Below are 19,635 nucleotides of genomic sequence, written 5' to 3'. Positions count from 1 at the left end.
AATTTTGGTCGGTAAAATATTAAAGTAATACTAAAAAAACAGTTTTTTTTTTGTCAAATTTCGGAAAAACCGAAATTTAGACTGAAATTCTGAAATTCCAAAATTTCAGCTGAAATAAATGACCATTTCGGTTTTGGTCAATTTTGGTGTCGGTCTTCACCGAAATCCGAAATTTAAAACCATGGTTTAGACTTTAGAAAGGGCAAAAACTTCTTTAATTGTCACAAAAAGGAAACAAACAATAACCTACTTAGGTCACTTCACAGTGGAGCCCACTTCATACGATGATGCAAACCGTTCATTTGTTGGCCCGTAACGTAAATAGGTTGTACCCCGTGGATCATCTCCACTTGATGATCCTAACCCTCTTATCTATAGAGGTTCCTTTGGATGATCCAAACCGTTCATTTGTTCGCCTGCAGCATAAATAAATTGTAACCTGTAGATCATCTGCATAGGATGATCTTAAATAGATCGGAGGGCCAACAAACAAACGGTTTGGATCATCTTAAATACAAGGGCATTTTGGGCATCCATTGTATCTTTTCTTCTTGAAGGGCTAAGAAAGAGCACAGATTGGGACCCACAGAAAACTCTTCCCCGAGATTTCCTCTCAAGATTTCTCGCCAAATATCTCTTCAAAAGTCAAAACTTTCAAATTATTACAAATTTCTCTTCACTTTTGTAGCTCTAAAACTTTGAATTTGAGAGAGAGAGAGAGAGAGAGCGAGAGAGTTTTCTGTGAAGAAATTGGAGCGATGGGTGGTGCCGTTAACATTTTACGGGCCCAGCTTCAACTTCTTTTGGTACATGGCAAGGTGAAAAGGTACTTGCTTTAATGGCGTTTTGAGCTCTTTTGGTGTTCCTGATTTGATATGACGGCTCTCCAATCTAGGGTTTGGAATGGTATTAATGGGTATGGTTGGAGATTGATTTTCATTTGGGTGGTTATGAATTTATTTGTGTGGGGATAAACTCTGTTATTTTTCTTATTAGGGTTTCTACTTTTGGAATATGGATGGGGTTTTAAGGGTTGTGTTTGGACGATTTTGGTGGGATTCTCAATTGGGTTGGTGAGAAACATGGTAGGTTTTTCTTTGTAAGGGGAGTTTTATTTGGTGGTCTGAATTTGGAATTGTTGGTTAAAATTTTTAGGGTTTTGAATTCGGGTTTTGGAAGAGAAGTAGTGGGATTGTTTTGTTGAGGGGCGATTTTGAATTCGGATTTTGGAAGAGAAGTAGTGAGATTTTTTTGCTGAGGAGCGAATTTGTTGTACCCAATTTCTTGGTGCTATTGAATTTGGCATCTTGGGGTGAATTTGGTTCCTTTTTTTTTTTTTTGGTGGGTTGAAGTATAGTATTTTAGGGTTGAATTGTTGGGTTTTGAATTTGGATTATTGGAAAAAAAAATGGTGGGTTACATTTGTTGAGGGATTCTGTTTCTTGTCTTGGTGGTTTAAATTTGGCCTGTGAGGATTTTATATATTTTTATTTTCCTTCTGAGCTGAGGGTTTTTTGTTTCATTTTGTATGAAAGATCTTGAATTTCTTCTTCCATGAATTTTGTGGTTTGGGGTTTGGAATTTAGAAGATTATTTAGTTATTTACTACCAAGCCTCTAGAATAGTAAAGTTGTCATTTCACAGTTAGCCTAGTTTTTCGCAAGCCATATCTCTTGTGGGCAATGGCGGTGAGAAAGACTTGGAGTGTAATGAAACAATACAAGTGGTAGCAAATGGGTGAAGAGGCGGGGAATCAAGATTAGGGAGTGGTTTGGAAAGATAATGAAGTGTTTATGTTCAGCAGAACAGTTAAGAGCAGATGAAATGGTCCCATCATCTGAGTCTCTGTCTACCATGGTTTATTCAGCAACAGCAAGCGGGCATTCTTCTCGAATCGGTGAGGGGGAACGTAAGCCTGACACTGGCAACATTGAAGAAGCCGAATTATCTCTTCGTGAGGGCGGTTGTTTGAATTATGAGGTTGGTCTTCCTAAGACTTCGTATTTTGGTTATTAGTTTTTTCCATTCCTTGTATAATGTATAAGATAGCTCTATGAGGAACCATATGATGGTTTATTATTGAATTTTAATTACATAGATGAATTGAAGATCTGTATGAAACATTGTTTTGGACTTCAGAATTTTGAAGAAAAACTGTTATGCTTTTAATTTGGTGTTGCTTGCTTTCTTGCTTGAACATATTCGTCTTGCTTGTTGGACTTATTTCATCGGTTCATCAATTTGATCATGGGAACCTTTATTGGGATGCCTTTAATCTTTACAGTGGAGACTATTGCATATTCTCTCATGATAACCTTTATTATTGGGATGCTTTTAATCTTTCCCTGTAGAATCTATTGCATATTCTCTCAAGATAACTAGGTTCACTTTATCCATGTCGTTTAAAATCCCTACCAAGTTGAAGGGAAAGTTTTATAAGACAGTTGTGAGGCCAGCCATGCTGTACAGCTAACTGGCTCAGAATGTTGGGCCACCAAGAAGCAGCATGTGCATAAGATGAGTGTAGCGAAGATGCGAATGCTTAGATGGATGTGCGGCCACACAAGGTTAGATAGAATTAAAAATGAAGACATTCGTAAAAATAATGCAATCCGATACAGCGGAAGTGTGAAAATAAATCACAAGAATAGAAAATCGTAGTCCTACGATAGCAAAATAGAGAGAAAAGAAGAAAACTCCAAGAGTGGATGTCTTCTCTCTTAATTCATTAATTGATAATCAAAACAGAAGTCCCCTTACATGTCTCTTCCACTCCCTTAAATAAGATTAGGAGGGATTCTAAAAAAAACCAATCTCATTCAAGCAAAAGGAAAAACATCTATAATTGATGCTTCCACATTAAAGGCAACCTAAATAAAAGTAAACACAATACTAAACTGCCCTAATTAGCCATGCCTGGAATGACATGTTCCTTATTTGGCCATGCACAAATAGAAATAAATCTATCCTAATTAGCATGAAAGAAAATAGAAATAAATCTATCTAATTGGCATGTATGAAATTGGAAACAACTCTACCCTAATCATGCTGGAAAATAGAAACAAATCAGCCCTATGATTTGGGCTGCATCAAAAAAGGTGGGGGTGGCACCAATTGAGGAGAAGATGAGAGAGCACCGCTTAAGATGGTTTGGACATATCCAACGTAGGCCTTTGGATGCTCTGGTGAGAAGAGGCGACTCGTGCCAAATTGATAGAGTAAAAGAGGTAGGAGCAGACCGAAAACAACTTGGGTAGAAACAGTGAGGAAAGACTTGATAGCTAGGAACATAACAGAGAACATGACCTTGGATAGGATAGAATGGAAGAAAATGATCCACATAGAAGAACCCAACTAGAGCCAGGATTAGAGCAGTGTAGGTTCCTTTCACCTTCTTCATGAATTTTTTCTAAAGGATTCATTTAGCCGACCCCAACTAGTTTGGGACAAAGGCTTTGTTGAGTTGAGTTGATATGGTTTTCTTTGAACCCTGAAGGGTAACTGTTTTTTTGTTGGATGGTGCAACATGGAAACTAAACACTTGTGATGATTTAGAAAAAAAATTTTGCTAGCAAGCATGTGTTTGGTAGTTCAATTTAAGAATGAAGAGGAGTCATCAAATCATTTATTGCTCAATTGCCCTATCACCCATAAAGGCTAGTAGTAATTTTAACTTGCTTCAGAGTGGATTGGGTGTTCCCAAAATTGGTTGGTGACGCTATCGGGAATTGGAACACCCATTTGTTCAGTGTGTGTTTGATGAGTCTTTCGAAGGTACTCGTATGCGGTCCTTTGGCATTTTCTGAAAGAAAGAAATAATCAGATTTTCACAGAGAAAAAAAGATCATTCGGCGAATTTAAGTAGGGAGATCAACATAGATATTACTAGACGGAGTAATGGACTGCCAAGAAAAATAACTTCCGCGGCTTATCTATTGATGCATCCTTGGGAATTGGAAGTGGGTTGCTCATGGGAAACACCAGATTCTGACTATGTTTCCAAGACGTTCTTGTCTGCCACATAACACGATATAGTTAAACTTCAGTGGAAGTTCACATGGTAATCTTATTGCGGGTTGGGCAAAATTTTCAGGAACTCACAAGGTCAAGTAATGAAGGTCGTCTCCGATCTGATTGGTGTCCCCAATACCAGTGTTTAAAAACTCGTTGATTCGACTCGGAACTTGCCCGAGTCGACTACCTTTTACCTTGACCGCGTTGTACCGCGTTCCGCGTTTTGCTCTACGGAGTCAATAAACTCCTTTGACTCTCCCGAGTTATGACTGCCTCAACCGCGTCCGTGCCGAGTCGACAAGGATTTTTCTTGGCCGCATTCTGCTTCACATCCGCGTTTTTAAACACTTCCCAATACCAATGAAGCAGAGGTGGGAGCTCTCCTCACTGGCCTCCCCATCTCTAAGGAAAATCTATCTGGTTACTTGTTATTGAAGGGAGATTCAAGAAATGTTATCTCATGGGTGTGAAAGCTTTCTCCAGGACCTTGGAGGCCAGCGAGATTCATATTGCAGATATTAGATCAACGTGGTGATGAATCCATTTTTTAAGCGTACATCAAAGTCGGCGAATGATAAGGCAAGCAATCTTTTTTTTTTTTTTTAAAGGCAAGCAATCTTGTGAGGAAGGTGTGGAAAGATTAGAGCTTGTCATTTGGCTTTCGACCTTTTTACATCCGGCCATCCCATACCTTTTCTTGATTTATTGATATTTTTGTTGTCACTCAAGAAAAGAAAAAGAAAAAAGCTATAATAATTAGTAGAAGCACCAATTGAATTCCTTAGGTTGCCTCTTCTCTGCGTGTTTGTAAATTTATGTGAAAATTTTCTTATGCTATTTGGATATAATTTTGTTGGTTGTTTCGATAATCAACGGAATGTTCTGGAAGCTATTAATTTATAACATTCCAATTTGGATTCCTACATGGAATCCATACAACTGCAGTCTGATTTGGTCACATAGTACATATGGATTCTAGTTGCCCGGTACAGGTGAAAACTTTCGTTTCTTTTCCCCTTACAACATATATGATGACAATGTGCCCTTTTTAATATATAAGCCTGCATTTTAATTACATTTATGCCACTTAATGTACACAGTCCACACGTATACAGGTGCGTATGCATCCAACATTCTGTTTTGGTTTTGCACCTCCAATCTCCCATCATGCTCCATTGGTTTTAATCTTAAATTTCCTTGAGTACTGAAATTTAAATTCCAGTCTTGGGTATGAATATGAGTTTCACCAGTGGCACACATGGGTACATGACATATTGTAGGTACTTTTCCATGCATTTCTTTTAAGTAAAATCTCATTTTTGCTACCCATATTTTCTGAATCTTTATTTTTTCTGTTAGTTTCTCATAATTCACATTTGCACCTTAAAATGCACTTGATTTCAAAATTGACTCCATCCTCATTAAATCATTCTTCCTAAAATGCCCATATTCCTCCTCTATCCTTTACTTATATACAAACTTCAGAACTCCCAATAGCTTTTTTTTAATTTTTTTTTTCTCTTGGAATTTCCATTGACTAAGATGTCTCATTTCACTTGCTCTCTCTCTCTCTCTCTCTCTCTCTCTCTCTCACACACACACACACACACACACACACACACACACACACACTTTCTCTTGCTATTAATTCTTCCTTTTATATTTTCTTCTCCTTCTTTCCCTTGTCAAAAAGTATTCTTTAAAAATGTGTGGCAATCTTGAAAATTCTCCATAGGGTGACAAAAATGAATATTTCATAAACCTAGATGGCAAAAATGAGGTTTTCCCATCATTTAAAACAGTGTTTGCATAAAGTTTTTAGATTTATCTTCTACGAATTCTCATTATAGGCTCAAAGACCATTCCTCTATTTATAGGAAGCCAGAGCATTGTTGGGAAGGCTGGAATACCAAAGAGGAAATGTAGAAGCTGCGCTTCGTGTATTTGATGGAATAGACATTGCTGCTGTAACTCTCAAAATGAAACTCTCCATTGCCAAAAGAGGTGAACGTCGTAGGCGCCGTTCTAGCAGCGATGCTACCCCACCCATGTCTCCGCATGCTGTTAGTTTACTCTTTGAAGCTATTTATCTCAAAGCAAAATCATTGCAGGACCTTGGGAGGTTTAAAGGTATATTTTAATACTTGATTTGCTTACTTTTTATATTTTGACTAGCTATTATTGTGTATTTGTTTTTTCTTCACTTTTGTTTTTTATTTTCTTAGTTCCTCGGACTTTTTGTCATTCTATATGTTAATGATCATCATGTTTGTTTTCCAAGATTGGATATCCCTGAAACCATGTGAAAGAAATTGCCCATTGCTTGGAAGCACATTTTCTTTCTCTTGTTTGCCACTTGTTTAGTGGGTCTAAGTTGCTTTCCCATGTCAATAGGATAATGTTCTCCAATAGGTATTTCAAATGCCTCAAATATTTTACAATAGGTTATTACTAGGAACAAGTTTTGGATGTTCCAGGTTTACTTTGAACGATAGAAAAAAGCTTTTTTCTGCTGAGATGTTTAAAATACTTATCCTATTTAGGGGTGCAACTCGGGTCGGGTTGGGTCGTGTAGAGGCCTACCCGAACCCAACCCTAGTAACCATATACTCAACACTAACCCGACCCAACCCGAGGAACCATTTACTCAACCCGAACCCAACCGGAACCCGAATCCATTTTGAGTTCTTGTGCAATGCATACTACATAGTGCATCTCCTGTATCAAATGCATCTCTTGAAACTACACAATGTGACTTGTGGAGACTATTTCACTGTAAACCAGAGAAAAAAGAAAAACACAAAAAAAATTCTTTAAATGGAATTAATACAACAGAATGAAAACTAAACTTAGTTGGAAATCAAAGCCATGAGGTGGAAAAAGCTTGAAACATGGCACGCTCAGCGTCGCTTCTGTTCCATGCGCAACTAGCATGGGAGATGCCGTTCACTACTTTGATTTGAGATAATCCAGCCAAACTACTGTTTTTTCTTCTTGCAGCACCTCCTTCAATGGCCGCCTCACCAGCTCGAGAGACTCCTTCAATGGAGGAATACTCCACTGGTTTGGAGAAATTTGTCTCGTTTCTGGCATTTTGTAGAGAAGACAAAAGGAAATACACAAAAAAGAATCAAAAGGAAGGAAATATGTTGCTTGTAAGAAACATGTTCCTTGACAAAAGCAAATATATAAGCAAAATAGGGTTTTGTTAACGAGTGCCTCTGGGGCACTCGTTAAGGAGCATTAAAAGTTCTTTTTTCACATAGGCTTTCACGCTGGCCTTAATGATTCCTAGCTGAGATTAACTACTTATTAATTGGGGAAATCAATCTTTACACCTTTGAACATATGCCCAATTTATTATTACTTAATTTTTTTTGGGAAAATTGCCTAAAAAGATAACTTGAGCCATTCGGCAATAAAGGGGTTTGGTGCAATTTCGGAAAGAGAACGAAAGACGGGTTTGTAAGGCGGAATATAGGTGCTAGTTTATTATAAAAAGACAAGAATACCCTTTATTTTGTTAATAGCCAAGAATACCCAACGAATGAATGGTGTAAGATTGTGGGCATGTAAAGGGTGTGCCCCACCCTATTCATGTGCATAAGGGGAGTTCGTAGGGTCCACCACATCAAAACATGGTGTAAAGTATGAAGATTTTATATTCTTTGTGCCCGCAAGTCCAGTATTTTTCAAAAAGTACTTTCAGGCCCACTTCATATGATGATCTAGACCGTTCATTTGTTGGGCCAAAACTTAAATAGGTTGTATCTCGTAAATCATCTCCACAAGAAGATCCTAACCCTACTATCTGTAGAGAGATTGCACATTATAGAAACCTCTATAGATCTGGGTTAGAATCATCCTATGCTGATGATTTACGCGGTACAGCCTTTTTAAGTTGTGGCCCAACAAATGATTGGTTTGGATCATCATATTAAGCAGGCCACACAATACTTTTTGAAAAAATAATGAACTTCACGTGCGCACACCAATAAAACTTCTGAAGGTTGGAATCTATAATTATAGCCCAACAAAAGAACACCTTTTGAAAATGAAATTCATCCATGGATAAAACAAATTCATAGCTAGTACGATGTTAACTAAACAACGAATAAAAATAAAAAAAAGGAATTGAGCTACTGCCATGCCTGCCTGACCTGTTCTAGAAATCAATTACACTTCCTGAGGTGGCCTTATCATTATTTACCATTAAACCTACCAAGATAAGGGGAAAATAAAAGGAGAATAGAAGATAACAAATCTAACCAAAAAGAGATAAACCACATAGTGAATTAAATTCCACTTCCAAGAGTTTACATCTAGACAAAAAGAGATAAAACACATCTAATAACATAAAAAAGGTAGGTAGTTTTTTAGAGAACGGCATTTCTTAAAATTTCATATTGAACGCATGATTTAAGCCTAAGTTTTTTTCTTCCTTCTCTGTGCATCATGTGACAAGTCAACATTTTCCTTTTCGGGACATGTCGTAATATTATTACCATCACGCTTGCATAGTCCACAAGTCTTGATTTGCTTTCCCAATTCCCTTCCAGCTTTCATTCGCTTCTTTTTAGGCCGCCCTTTTGTCTTTGAGATCGGAGGACAATAAACAAAATCATCTCCATCGGCTTCATCAATATCATCCAGTAGAGCATCTCCATCTAGTGAGATTTCTTTATCTAAAACATGCACTTCCTTTCCTTTATGTGATACTTCACGGCACCAACATGATGACAAATACATAAGTGGAATTTTGTAACAATTTTTATAAAGAAACACACTTAATATGTGACGGCAAATTATCCCCTAAAATTCAAAATGATGATAACTACAAGTAGTCATTTCACCATTCCAAAAACCATATGCTTTTGACTATTTATCTCCTTATGATGTTGCATCACAAAATCATTACCATTCTCTTCAATTGTCGAATACTGAGTTGTTCTCCCAAACTCCATTTGAAACTTTTTGAAAGAAAACGGTGAGAGAACTCCATAAGCTTGCTCTTCTAATGGTGACATTGTTCTTAAAGAACCTCTATATGTTTCCAACACTGTATCATGCATTTGTACTTGCTCAATATACTCAATAGCAAGATCAACCTGAAAATTTAATTCATAAAATAACATAGAAATTTTCTGATAATGTACAAATCTTGAACAATTATTTATCTAAAAAAAATTGAACCTAATAGATAATAACTAACCTGTTCAACAAATTTACCCAAGTATGTGTGTGAACTAACAAAATACTTGATCTAGAGGCGTTATTTTATGCTTTGCTTGATCTAGGTCGATTTATTGCTGAAGATGGAGAGCCAAATAGGCGTGACTTCTTTTGCCATCGTGAAGGAAGACTACCATGGAAATTAGTTGACCCATCAAAGGAACAACAAAATAGAATCTCATTAAAATGTGGATGTCAGGCTCATTTGAGAATCGTTTTACGTAAGTCTTTTGATATTTTTCCAAAAGAATGGCAAGTCACTACGTTTGTTGAAAATCATAACCATGAATAATTAGCCCCTTTAGAAGTACGTTTTCTTCCGGCAAATTGAATTATCACTAAAGATGATGAAGATCGCATTATCTTATTAAAAGAATGGGGCCTTTTAGTGAGACAGATAATATGTGTGATGGAGTTAGAGAAAAATATCAAACATGGATATCTTCCATTTTTCCAAAGGGACATTCGTAACCTTTATGTCAAGTTTAAGAAGAACCATGTGGGGAATTATGTTATGGGTCTTTTTACAACATTGCAAAGCTACTAAGGAAGAGAACCCCAAGTTTCAATATACATTCACAATAGCTGAAGAACGAAAGTTGGAGCATATTTTTTGGTCTCCCGCACCTTGTTTTGATTGGTACAAAAAATATGGAGACGTCGTTGTTTTTTATACAACTTATAATAAGGTAAATGCCTACAAAATGCCTTTTGGAATTTTTGTGGGTATTAATAATAATGGAAAGACAATACTATTTAGGTGTGCATTTCTTCGCAATGAGACAACGAGTGCTTTCCGGTGGTTAATGAAGGTAAGATTCTAGCTATATAGTTATATTTTTTTAATTGGTTGTATATTATTTTTCTGATATATTTTCATTTGATTACAGACTTTTATATCTTTGATGAAGAAACTACCAAAAACCATTTTGACTGATCAAGATCCATGGATGACCGATGCAATTGCAAAAGAATTACCATTGACAAAACATAGCTTTTACATATAGCATATTACCGCTAAATTTAGTGGTTGGTTTACAGGAATTCTTCGAAATCAATATTCAAAATGGTGTGCTGATTTTTATAAGTTATATAAGTTAGATACACCTGAATAATTTGAGCACTAATGGTATCAAGTGATTATGAAGTATAACTTGCACTTCAACAAACATGTAAATGGTTTGTACCAAATCAAGCACTTTTGGGTACCCGCTTATCTTCGTACTTATTTCTTTGGCGTGATAACGACAATTGGAAGATCAGAAAGCATAAATGCATTTATCAAGCATTTTGTTAATTCGCATTCATACTTGGGTAAATTTGTTGAACAAGTTAGTTATTATCTATTAGGTTCAATTTTTTTTAGATAAATAATTGTTCAAGATTTGTACATTATTAGAAAACTTCTATGTTATTTTATGAATTAAATTTTCAGGCTGATCTTTCTATTGAGGATATTGAGCAAGTACAAATGCATGATACACTGTTGGAAACATATAGAGGTTCTTTAAAAATAATGTCACCTTAGAAGAGCAAGCTTATGGGGTTCTCACACCTTTTCTTTCAAAAAGTTCCAAATGGAGCTTGTGAGAGCAACTCAGTATTCAACAATTGAAGAGAATGGTAATGATTTTGTGGTGCAACATTATAAGGAGATAAATAGTCAAAAGCATATGGTTTTTTTGGATGGTGAAAAGACGACTTGTAGTTGTCATCATTTTGAATTTTGGGAGATAATTTGCCGTCATATATTAAGTGTGTTTCTTCATAAAGATTGTTACAAAATTCCACTTATGTATTTGCCATCACGTTGGTACGGTGAAGTATCACATAATGGAGAGGAAGTGCATGTGTTAGATAAGGAAATCTCACTAGATGGAGATGCTATATTGGATGGTATTGATGAAGCCGATGGAGATGACTTTATTTATTGTCCTCCGATCTAAAAAACAGAAGGGCGGCCTAAGAAGAAGCGAATGAAAAGTGGAAGGGAATTAGGAAAGCAAATCAAGACTTGTGGACTTTGCAAGCGTGCTGGTCATAATATTACAACATGTTCCGAAAAGGAAAATGTTGGCTTGTCACATGATGCACAGAGAAGGAAGAAAAAGACTTAGGTTTAAATCCTGTGTTCAATTTGAAATGTTGGACTTGGCGGGCACAAAGAATATAAAATCTCCATACTTTACACCATGTTTTGATGTGGTGGGCCCTACCAACTCCCCTTATGCAGATGAATAGGTTGGGGCACACCCTTTACATGCCCACAATTTTACACCATTTATTCGTTGGGTATTCTTGTCTATTAACAAAATAAAGGGTATTCTTGTCTTTTTATAATAAAGTAGCACTCATATTCCGACTTACAAACCCGTCTTCCATTCTCTTTCCAAAATTGCACCAAACCCCTTTATTTCCGAATGACTGAAGTTATCCTTTTATGCAATTTTCTCCAAAAAATAAAGTAATAATAAATTGAGCCTATTTTCAAGGGTGTAAAGATTGATTTCCCCAATTAATAGGTAGTTAATACCAGCTAGGAATCGTTAAGGCCAGCTTGAAAAGCGGGGCACTCGTTAACAAAAAGTAATAATAAATTGGGCCTATTTTCAAGGGTGTGAAGATTGATTTCCCCAATTAATAGGTGGTTAATGCCAGCTAGGAATCGTTAAGGCCAGCGTGAAAGCCTACATGAAAAAAGAGCTTTTAATGGGGCACTCGTTAACAAAATTGTAGCGATAGTGATAGTTGTCTTGAAAGAAGTAAAAATAATAGTTAAAAATAGAGAAAGAAAGTTGAAATAGCTTTTGCATAATGATGATGCTGTCATACATAGGGAACAGAGAGTTGTCATACATGGGAAAGAGAGAGCGGGCAAAACATTTGTTACGCATGTGAAGTCGTGAGAAGAGAAGATATGTTGGCATTGGAAATCTTCAAAGAAAAGCAAGCTTTGACATTTTAACTTTATTTTAAAGCAACTATTAGAAGGTTAAAATATTAAAAAAACAGAAAGGAGAATCGGGTACAAATCGGGTCGGGTTGCATGACCCTCAACCTGAACCCAACCCGAATTTTACTCCAGTTTCGAATTTCCAACCCTAACCCTAACCCGACCCGACTATTGCCCAACCCAACTTGGGAAAAAATCGGGTTCACGTGGAACCCGACCCAAGTTGCACTCCTAATCCTATTTCCAGCTTTCTGTTCTCCTTCATTGAATAATCTTTAATGTTGTCGTTTCTTCTTAAAATAATGAGTAATGCCGACTTTCTACTATTTTTCTTTCACCATAAAGAAGCATGGTTTTAAATTTCCACCGAAACCAACACGAAACAACCATAATGTTTTCGTTTCCATCCCCACCAAAAAGCATACTGAAACCAAAACTATAAGTGTATTAGTGATATACTATACCAGAATGTGTTATATAAATATATTTAAATGAATTGCATGCGAAACATGGTGTTTACATATTTATATGAATAATATGTGAAATGTGGTATGTACTGAATTATTAGACAAGTGTGATAACACGTGTTCATCGTTGTTACACCATTATGAGTGGTTTTTTGCTTATGTGAAGATTTTGAGTATATATTTGCACATATTCTTCCGCTTCTTGAAGTTTCATCTTAAGTGCCCATCATTTGCATATGTTTTCATGATTTTGCATACTTTCTACCTAAATATCCATTCGAAACCAACATGTTTCCATGTTCGCCATGACAGAAATGCATATCAAAACTGAAACCTGAAACCTTGTAAAGAAGATTCTTGAATTCCCTAACAAAGGTAGTGGCTTAGACATGTTAGTCGTATAAGAAAGTTACATATTAGTTGTATAAAGAAGTGACGGGTTCTGAAAACTTGCACTTCGTTTTCTCATTTTTATGCCAAGAATGCTGACTCAGTGTGTCCTGATTTTCTTATGAATTAAAATCATGGTGAACTTTGCCGTTTTATGGAGTTTAACTATGTCGATTGAACTGTTAGTTTACTAATATTGGGTTTTGGCATTTTCCAAAAAGCATGAGGTGCTTAGCCTCACACTCCATTTTATGGATTATTGTTATTTTTTCTTTCTTAAAATTCTAGTATACATTTATCATTTTGACCAAATACTGTGGGTACTTATATTTACCGATGAAGCTCTTGAACCTGGCCAGTCATTTTTGTTTTGCAGAAGCTGCTCAATCATGCAAAGTTGTTCTAGACACTTTTGAATCTGCATTACCAGAAGGATTGCCTGAAAACTTTGGTGCCGATTCTAAATTGCAGGAGACGCTAAACAATGCCGTTGAGCTTCTTCCCGAGTTATGGAAACAAGCTGGTTTTTTTCATGAAGCAATCTTGTCATATAGGCGGGCCCTTCTCAATCACTGGAATATTGACTCACAGCCCACTGCCGAAATACAGAAAGAATTTGCTATTTTTCTTCTCTATGGTGGTTGTGATGCAAGTCCTCCAAACCTCCGCTCCCAAATGGAAGGTTCCTTTATACCTAAAAACAATATAGAAGAGGCCGTTCTCCTGTTATTGATTCTGTTGAGGAAATATACTCTCAAAAGGATCGAGTGGGACCCATCAATCATTGATCACCTTATTTTTGCATTATCTGTGTCAGGGGAACTAAAATCATTAGCCAATCAGGTTGAAGATTTACTTCCTGGGACTTTGGAGAGAAGTGAAAGATATTATACTCTTGCATTGTGTTACTTTGGGGAAGGCGATGACTTGGTCGCTTTGAATCTCTTGAGAAAGCTTTTGAGTAGCAGAGAGAATCCAAACTGCATTGAAGCTTTAATACTAGCTTCTAAGATTTGTGGGGACCACAGTAATTATTCAGAAGAAGGCGTATGTTTTGCACGTAGGGTGCTTGCTAATTTGCACGGTGGGTGTGATGAGATTAAAAGTGTCGCCAATTGCTTATTGGGTATTTCTCTTTCGGCTCAGGCGAGATCTGCTCCCACTGATTCAGAAAGAATAACAAGACAGTGTGAGGCACTTGGGGCTTTGGAAACCGCTGAAAATTTAATGAGAGAAAGAGATTCAACAGTAATATTCTATCTCAGCTTAGAAAACGCTGAGCAGAGAAAGTTGGATGTAGCACTTGATTACGCAAAGGAGTTGCTGAAAATAGAGGGTGGGTCTAATATTAGAGGGTGGGTTCTATTGGCTCGAATATTATCAGCTCAAAAACGGTTTCCTGATGCTGAGATAATCATTAATGCTTCCCTGGATCAGACCGGGAAGTGGGATCATGGTGCTTTGTTACGAACTAAAGCTAAACTCCAAATTTCACAGGGTCAATTCAAGAATGCTGTTGAAACATATACCCAACTTCTTGCTGTTCTTCAAGTTCGACGTAAAACCTATGGAGTTGGAAAGAAGCTTCTAAAGGTTTGACGAAAAACATTTTAGTTTCTTAGTATCACTAAGGCGCCGTTTGGGTTGAGAGGAAAACATTTCTGACCAATTTTTTTTTCTCAGGAATGTTTCTTTCTTTCCATGATTTAGAGGGAAATGATGTGATTCTGGTTAATTTAGCATGATGACAACATAAATTGAATGTCCCTCTAAATAAAAATTGAATAGGGTTGGTTCAACTTACTTTTCTTCGAGTGTCAAAACGTTGGAAAATTTAAAAATATTTTCCTTTCCAAACTTTCCAAAAAATTCCTTCAATCCAAACAAGGCCTAAGATGATTTTTACCATTCAAAATGAAAATAGAAATAAAAATTGCAAGTCTCTTGCGATTATGAGTTTAAAACAGGGAATGGACATAACTTCTAGGCCAATAGAAATAAAAATTGCAAGTCTCTTGCCATTATGAGTTTAAAACAGTGAATGGATGTAAAAACTGCCTTCTAGGCCGTAGTTTAAGCAAGTTAACTTTCAATGTTCTTCCCTTATAAGCTGAAGTTAACCTGCATTACTTTTTTTAGGCTGACCAGAACTAAAGTTGCCTTTGTAGTTATCAATAAAATGTGAATCTATTAGCATGCGAAGTAATTTCTTTTAGAACTCAAGTTGTTGTTTTAATTTGGAAATCTGATCATGGCTTCCGCTTTCAGACACTGGCATGCTCTTCATCTTTCCTTTTCTTTTTCATTACATTGAAATTTGGTTATTTCATCGTTTATGGTAGCTCAGGGGTAGTGTTTGGATTTAATGATATTTTAAAGAGTTGGGTGTATATAGTATGTAGTTAAGTTGTTATGCAATTCAAAACAGATTAGTTAAGTTCTTATACCCTTTTTATTTTTCATAATTGAATTGTGACAGAGTCGAAATGATGATAAGAGTTTGGAAATGGAAACATGGCATGATTTGGCTTATGTCTACACAAGCATGTCACAATGGCGTGATGCTGAGATCTGTCTATCGAAATCGAAGGCCATTAGTCCTCACTCGGCTTCGAGGTGGCATGCCACTGGTACTCTACTCTTTTCTTTTTAGTTTCTTTCAAGATCATGTAGAAAACAGGTGGGCATGCCACAGGTAGTATTCTCTTTTTTTTTTCTTTTTTTTTTCTTTCAACAGCATGTATAAGATAGCCTGGAATTTCTTTTATGGTGCGATGCTGAAAGTATCTTCTGCTACTAGTGCTCTAAATTATGGAAGCATTGTACTAGGGCTAGGAATATAACAGAGAACATGACCTTGCATATGATAGAATGGAAGAAAATGATCCATGTAGACAAACCCAACTACTGTCAGGATTAGACTTAGTCAATTTGAGCCGGGTAGATCCTTTCACCTTCTTCATGAAATTTTTTCTAAAGGATTCATTACCCGACCCCAACTAGTTTGCGACAAAGGCTTAGTTGAGTTGAGTACTGCACTAGGGAAATTTTAGATGATTCCGCTAGTTCTGCAGGAACTACTAAAACATCCCTTCTATTTAGTCTCATTGTCTCACAAGGTTATTTCTTCATTTTACTAAACCAGTAATTTTTAAATGTTTTGTAGTGAGTGATCATTATTCTACCCATCTAAAACCTTACTAAAACCCCTTCTTTTTAATATCATTGTGTAAACCTAACGAGGGATGGGTCTCATAGGGTTATTTCATCATTTTATTAAGCCAGTAAATTATTAACGTTTTGTAATAAGTGAAATTTTTTCTACCCGTCTAAAACCCTTCTATTTAGTTTCTTTTGTGTAAATCTTACTAGGGATGGGTCTCATAGGGTCATTTCATCATTTTATTTAATCAGTAATTTTTAAATGTTTTGTGAGAGTGATCATTATTCTACTGATGCAAACCTATAGGTTCACCGATAAATTTTTGAAGCTTGGGAGCATAAGAAATGGTTTCTAATTCAGATAATATCAACTTACATTCCCAAATCGAAATAAATAACACATAATAATCAAAGCAGCTAGATTTTTCATAAAGATTCAACTCTTTAAAATTAAGTCATCAATAGAATTCAACTCATCCGAATAAAAGTTCCAACAATAGGTTATAATCAAAAGAAAATTAGCGAACTAAGCAAGGAAATCATCTCTCAATAAAAATCTATCAAACAAATCATATCTACTAACTGATGACTAACTACAACTCAGAAGGATCCTAACATAATAGAAGGCTAATGAGGTTGATAGGTTCACGGTACGAAGCAGGAGAAATAAAATAGGAAATATTAGGGTTAAGGTTGAGTTTAAAAGTCAAGGGAAATATAGATAGGCTAACAAGAAAAGAAATGATTGATCCGTACTTGGGACTCGGGTGTCATCCTGCCGCAGGTAATCCCCAAGAGAGGGGAGAGATAGCTAGAGTTGGGAGGTACGTGGCTGATTTTAACCACGAAACAGGGATAGAGAAGAATATGGAATCAAGGACTAGAAACAGATCAAGGTCATGATCAAGAAGCGATAAAGTTCAAGGAAAGAGATCAAGATCCAGAACAGTGGAAAGATTGGGGGGTAGAAAGGAGAGTTGTTAGCTACACAAATTTGCGTGAAATGAGACCATAACAGGCTAACAACGAGTACAAAGGTGGAATTGACCCTACTAATGATCCTGATCAAAGATGCAATAATGAGCTCAAATTTACTAACAGACGGACTTGTCCTTGCTCAAATTTACTAACGGACGGACTTGTCCTTGCCCTTGATAAGAAGCATTGACCCTATTAGCCATAGGTTGGATATGTGGAATCGATGTGTAGGTCAACTCACGTACTCTGGAAACATCTGAGATTCCTAACCAGAAACGAAGATGATACTAGGCTATGAATGCTGATACCTAATTGATCTGGGACATATCCCACGACCTAAAGAGAACACTAGATACCCGGTTCCTAACTAAAGGGAAATGATACCAGCACAACCATGTTTTGATAATTTCCAAACTATGTTTTCTGAATTGATTAGCCTTTTTGTTTCTGAATCTGTGCAATTATTAAATCACTGTTGTGCTGATAGCATTTCCCTTCTTGAAAATAGCTTTCTTTCAAGTGAAGAGGTTACAAAGTCCCGTTAACTGCCACGTTAACGACATTAAACTTTTCTTTACCATTTGAAAGAATCATTATATGTTACATGATCTTATGGGAGATAGGTGAGCCACATTATTCTTTCAGCTTTTATATTCCAATGAATTTGTAGTCTTTTTACCTTATTCATGATACTGAACACTTTGGCTGCTACCATGGCTGAGTTTCCGTAAGTAGGCAGGCTTCCGTTCAAGATTGCTTTTCATAGCATAAAAAATGTTTGGTTTTATGGTAGTTTGGCATTCCCAAGAACTTATAGCGGTTGATAACTTTCCCTTTCTCATTGAATTTTTTTTGTTCTTCAATAGGCAAATTTTCATCAGTGTTGCATTGATTACTAAACAATTAAGTATTATGACACAAACTAAAAGAAAAAATTTACGTATTGTGCCATGATCTTGAGATAAAAATTCTAAATTTTCTGTTGATCTTCTCAGGGGTAATGTATGAAGCCAAGGGACTCTACAAGGAAGCTTTAGGAGCATTTGCAAGTGCATTAGAAGTAGAACCCACTCATGTCCCTAGCTTGGTCTCTACAGCCACAGTTCTCATACAGCTTGGCAACGGAGCATCACCAGTTGTGAGGAGCTTTCTAACTGATGCCCTGCGGCTCGACAGAACAAACCATTGTGCTTGGTTCAATCTCGGACGTGTTTTTAAAGTTGGGGGTGGTAGATCATCACTTGAAGCTTCTGAGTGCTTTCAGGCCGCTGCTTTTCTTGAAGAGTCTGCACCAGTTGAACCTTTCCGATGATCCTCAAGCTTTGCTAGCAAATTTCATTTCTGTAAGCCAACAAAATACATCTAAATGATCCCTTCCCTTCCTTTCAAATGTAACTTTTATATGATTTATAATTTATAGCCTAATAGCAATAAAAATAGTATTTCTTTTTGCTTTGTTTGGGTTCAATATAATATTCCTATTCGCTTGTGCACTATATGGCATTCTAAATTCGGTCTTCTTCCCAACTTTTAGGAACATGATATTTTCTGTATATTCTGTTGAGTTTCAAAAAGAGTGTCTATAGTGGTCCCTTTTGTTGTTGTGGAAACACCTCTCTTCTTTGAACATGCAGAAGGTTGTGTTTACCTTGGGTATAAATGATCAGTTGGAAATTGCTTGGTTTCTTATTCCATTGTTGGAAGTACCTGGTTTCTTGTGTCAAGGTTTTATATCCGGATAAGGCCTTGTTATCTGGCAAAGTTGGCACTGGTGTGTCCAGGTCATTCAGTAATTCAGTTAAGTATTCATTAAGGAGTGATTTGGGAATTCCAATGGCATGTGAATTTTTAATTATAATTCTCCACAGCCATTTCATATGGAGGGTATGATTAGTTGTGACAATATTCTTGAGGACAAGTCCCCCGGAAGACAGACCTGGTTTCATTACAATTAACCAAATGGAATTTGTGAGTTTCCTCAGCCTCCAACTAAGACATCCAAATGATTAGTCGTTTGCAACGCTGTTAGAGATGCTGGAAGACTATTGCCATTTTTATGAATATAAAGATTGAAGGATACTATTGCCAATTTTTTTAATATAAAGATTGAAGGATACTATTGCCAATTTTTTGAATACTTTGTACTTGTTTATTGTTTTTGTATTAAGTTTTATGAGTTTCTTGATCTATAAAATTTGAAGTTCACTTATCATTGATTTTAGATAGAGGAGACCAAATTAGCCATACCATACTTTCCATTTAATCACATTGTTTGTATGTTATCAGAGAGCAGGGTGCTTAGGGCTTTTATTGCCTTTCTATTTTTGGATCTGTTCAAAAGATTGAAGCTTATTGGTGCAGTATGTATCTACACCTTTGTATTTTGGTTCTGCTACTTTTTAAGGGGTTACATTTTTTATTTAGTGCGAATCAAAACCT

General features: G+C 36.4%; 1 protein-coding gene and 1 pseudogene across 2 annotated transcripts; both read left to right on the top strand.

Moving 5' to 3' along the window:
- Positions 1 to 716: 716 nt before the first annotated feature.
- LOC143859994 (protein NPGR2-like) lies at positions 717 to 18,651 on the top strand. 2 transcript variants are annotated; one of them, XM_077370496.1, is made up of 6 exons: positions 717 to 826; positions 1,868 to 1,980; positions 5,892 to 6,144; positions 13,433 to 14,649; positions 15,536 to 15,686; positions 18,192 to 18,651. In XM_077370496.1, the coding sequence occupies exons 3-6, from the start codon at positions 5,994 to 5,996 to the stop codon at positions 18,506 to 18,508; spliced, it is 1,836 nt and encodes a 611-aa protein (XP_077226611.1). In that variant the 5' UTR covers positions 717 to 826; positions 1,868 to 1,980; positions 5,892 to 5,993; the 3' UTR covers positions 18,509 to 18,651. The 2 variants fall into 2 exon arrangements, with proteins under 2 accessions (XP_077226611.1, XP_077226609.1); XM_077370494.1 differs by having other exon boundaries at positions 721 to 1,980.
- Positions 9,433 to 13,407, top strand: LOC143860196 (protein FAR1-RELATED SEQUENCE 11-like; annotated as a pseudogene).
- Positions 18,652 to 19,635: the final 984 nt, after the last annotated feature.

Source organism: Tasmannia lanceolata, unplaced genomic scaffold (assembly GCF_043159265.1).
Source record: "Tasmannia lanceolata isolate RefF3 unplaced genomic scaffold, GAP_Taslan_0.1 ptg000037l, whole genome shotgun sequence".
Classification (NCBI taxonomy): domain Eukaryota; kingdom Viridiplantae; phylum Streptophyta; class Magnoliopsida; order Canellales; family Winteraceae; genus Tasmannia; species Tasmannia lanceolata.
Note: the sequence above shows the minus strand (reverse complement) of the source record. Positions and strands in the feature narration are given on the sequence as shown.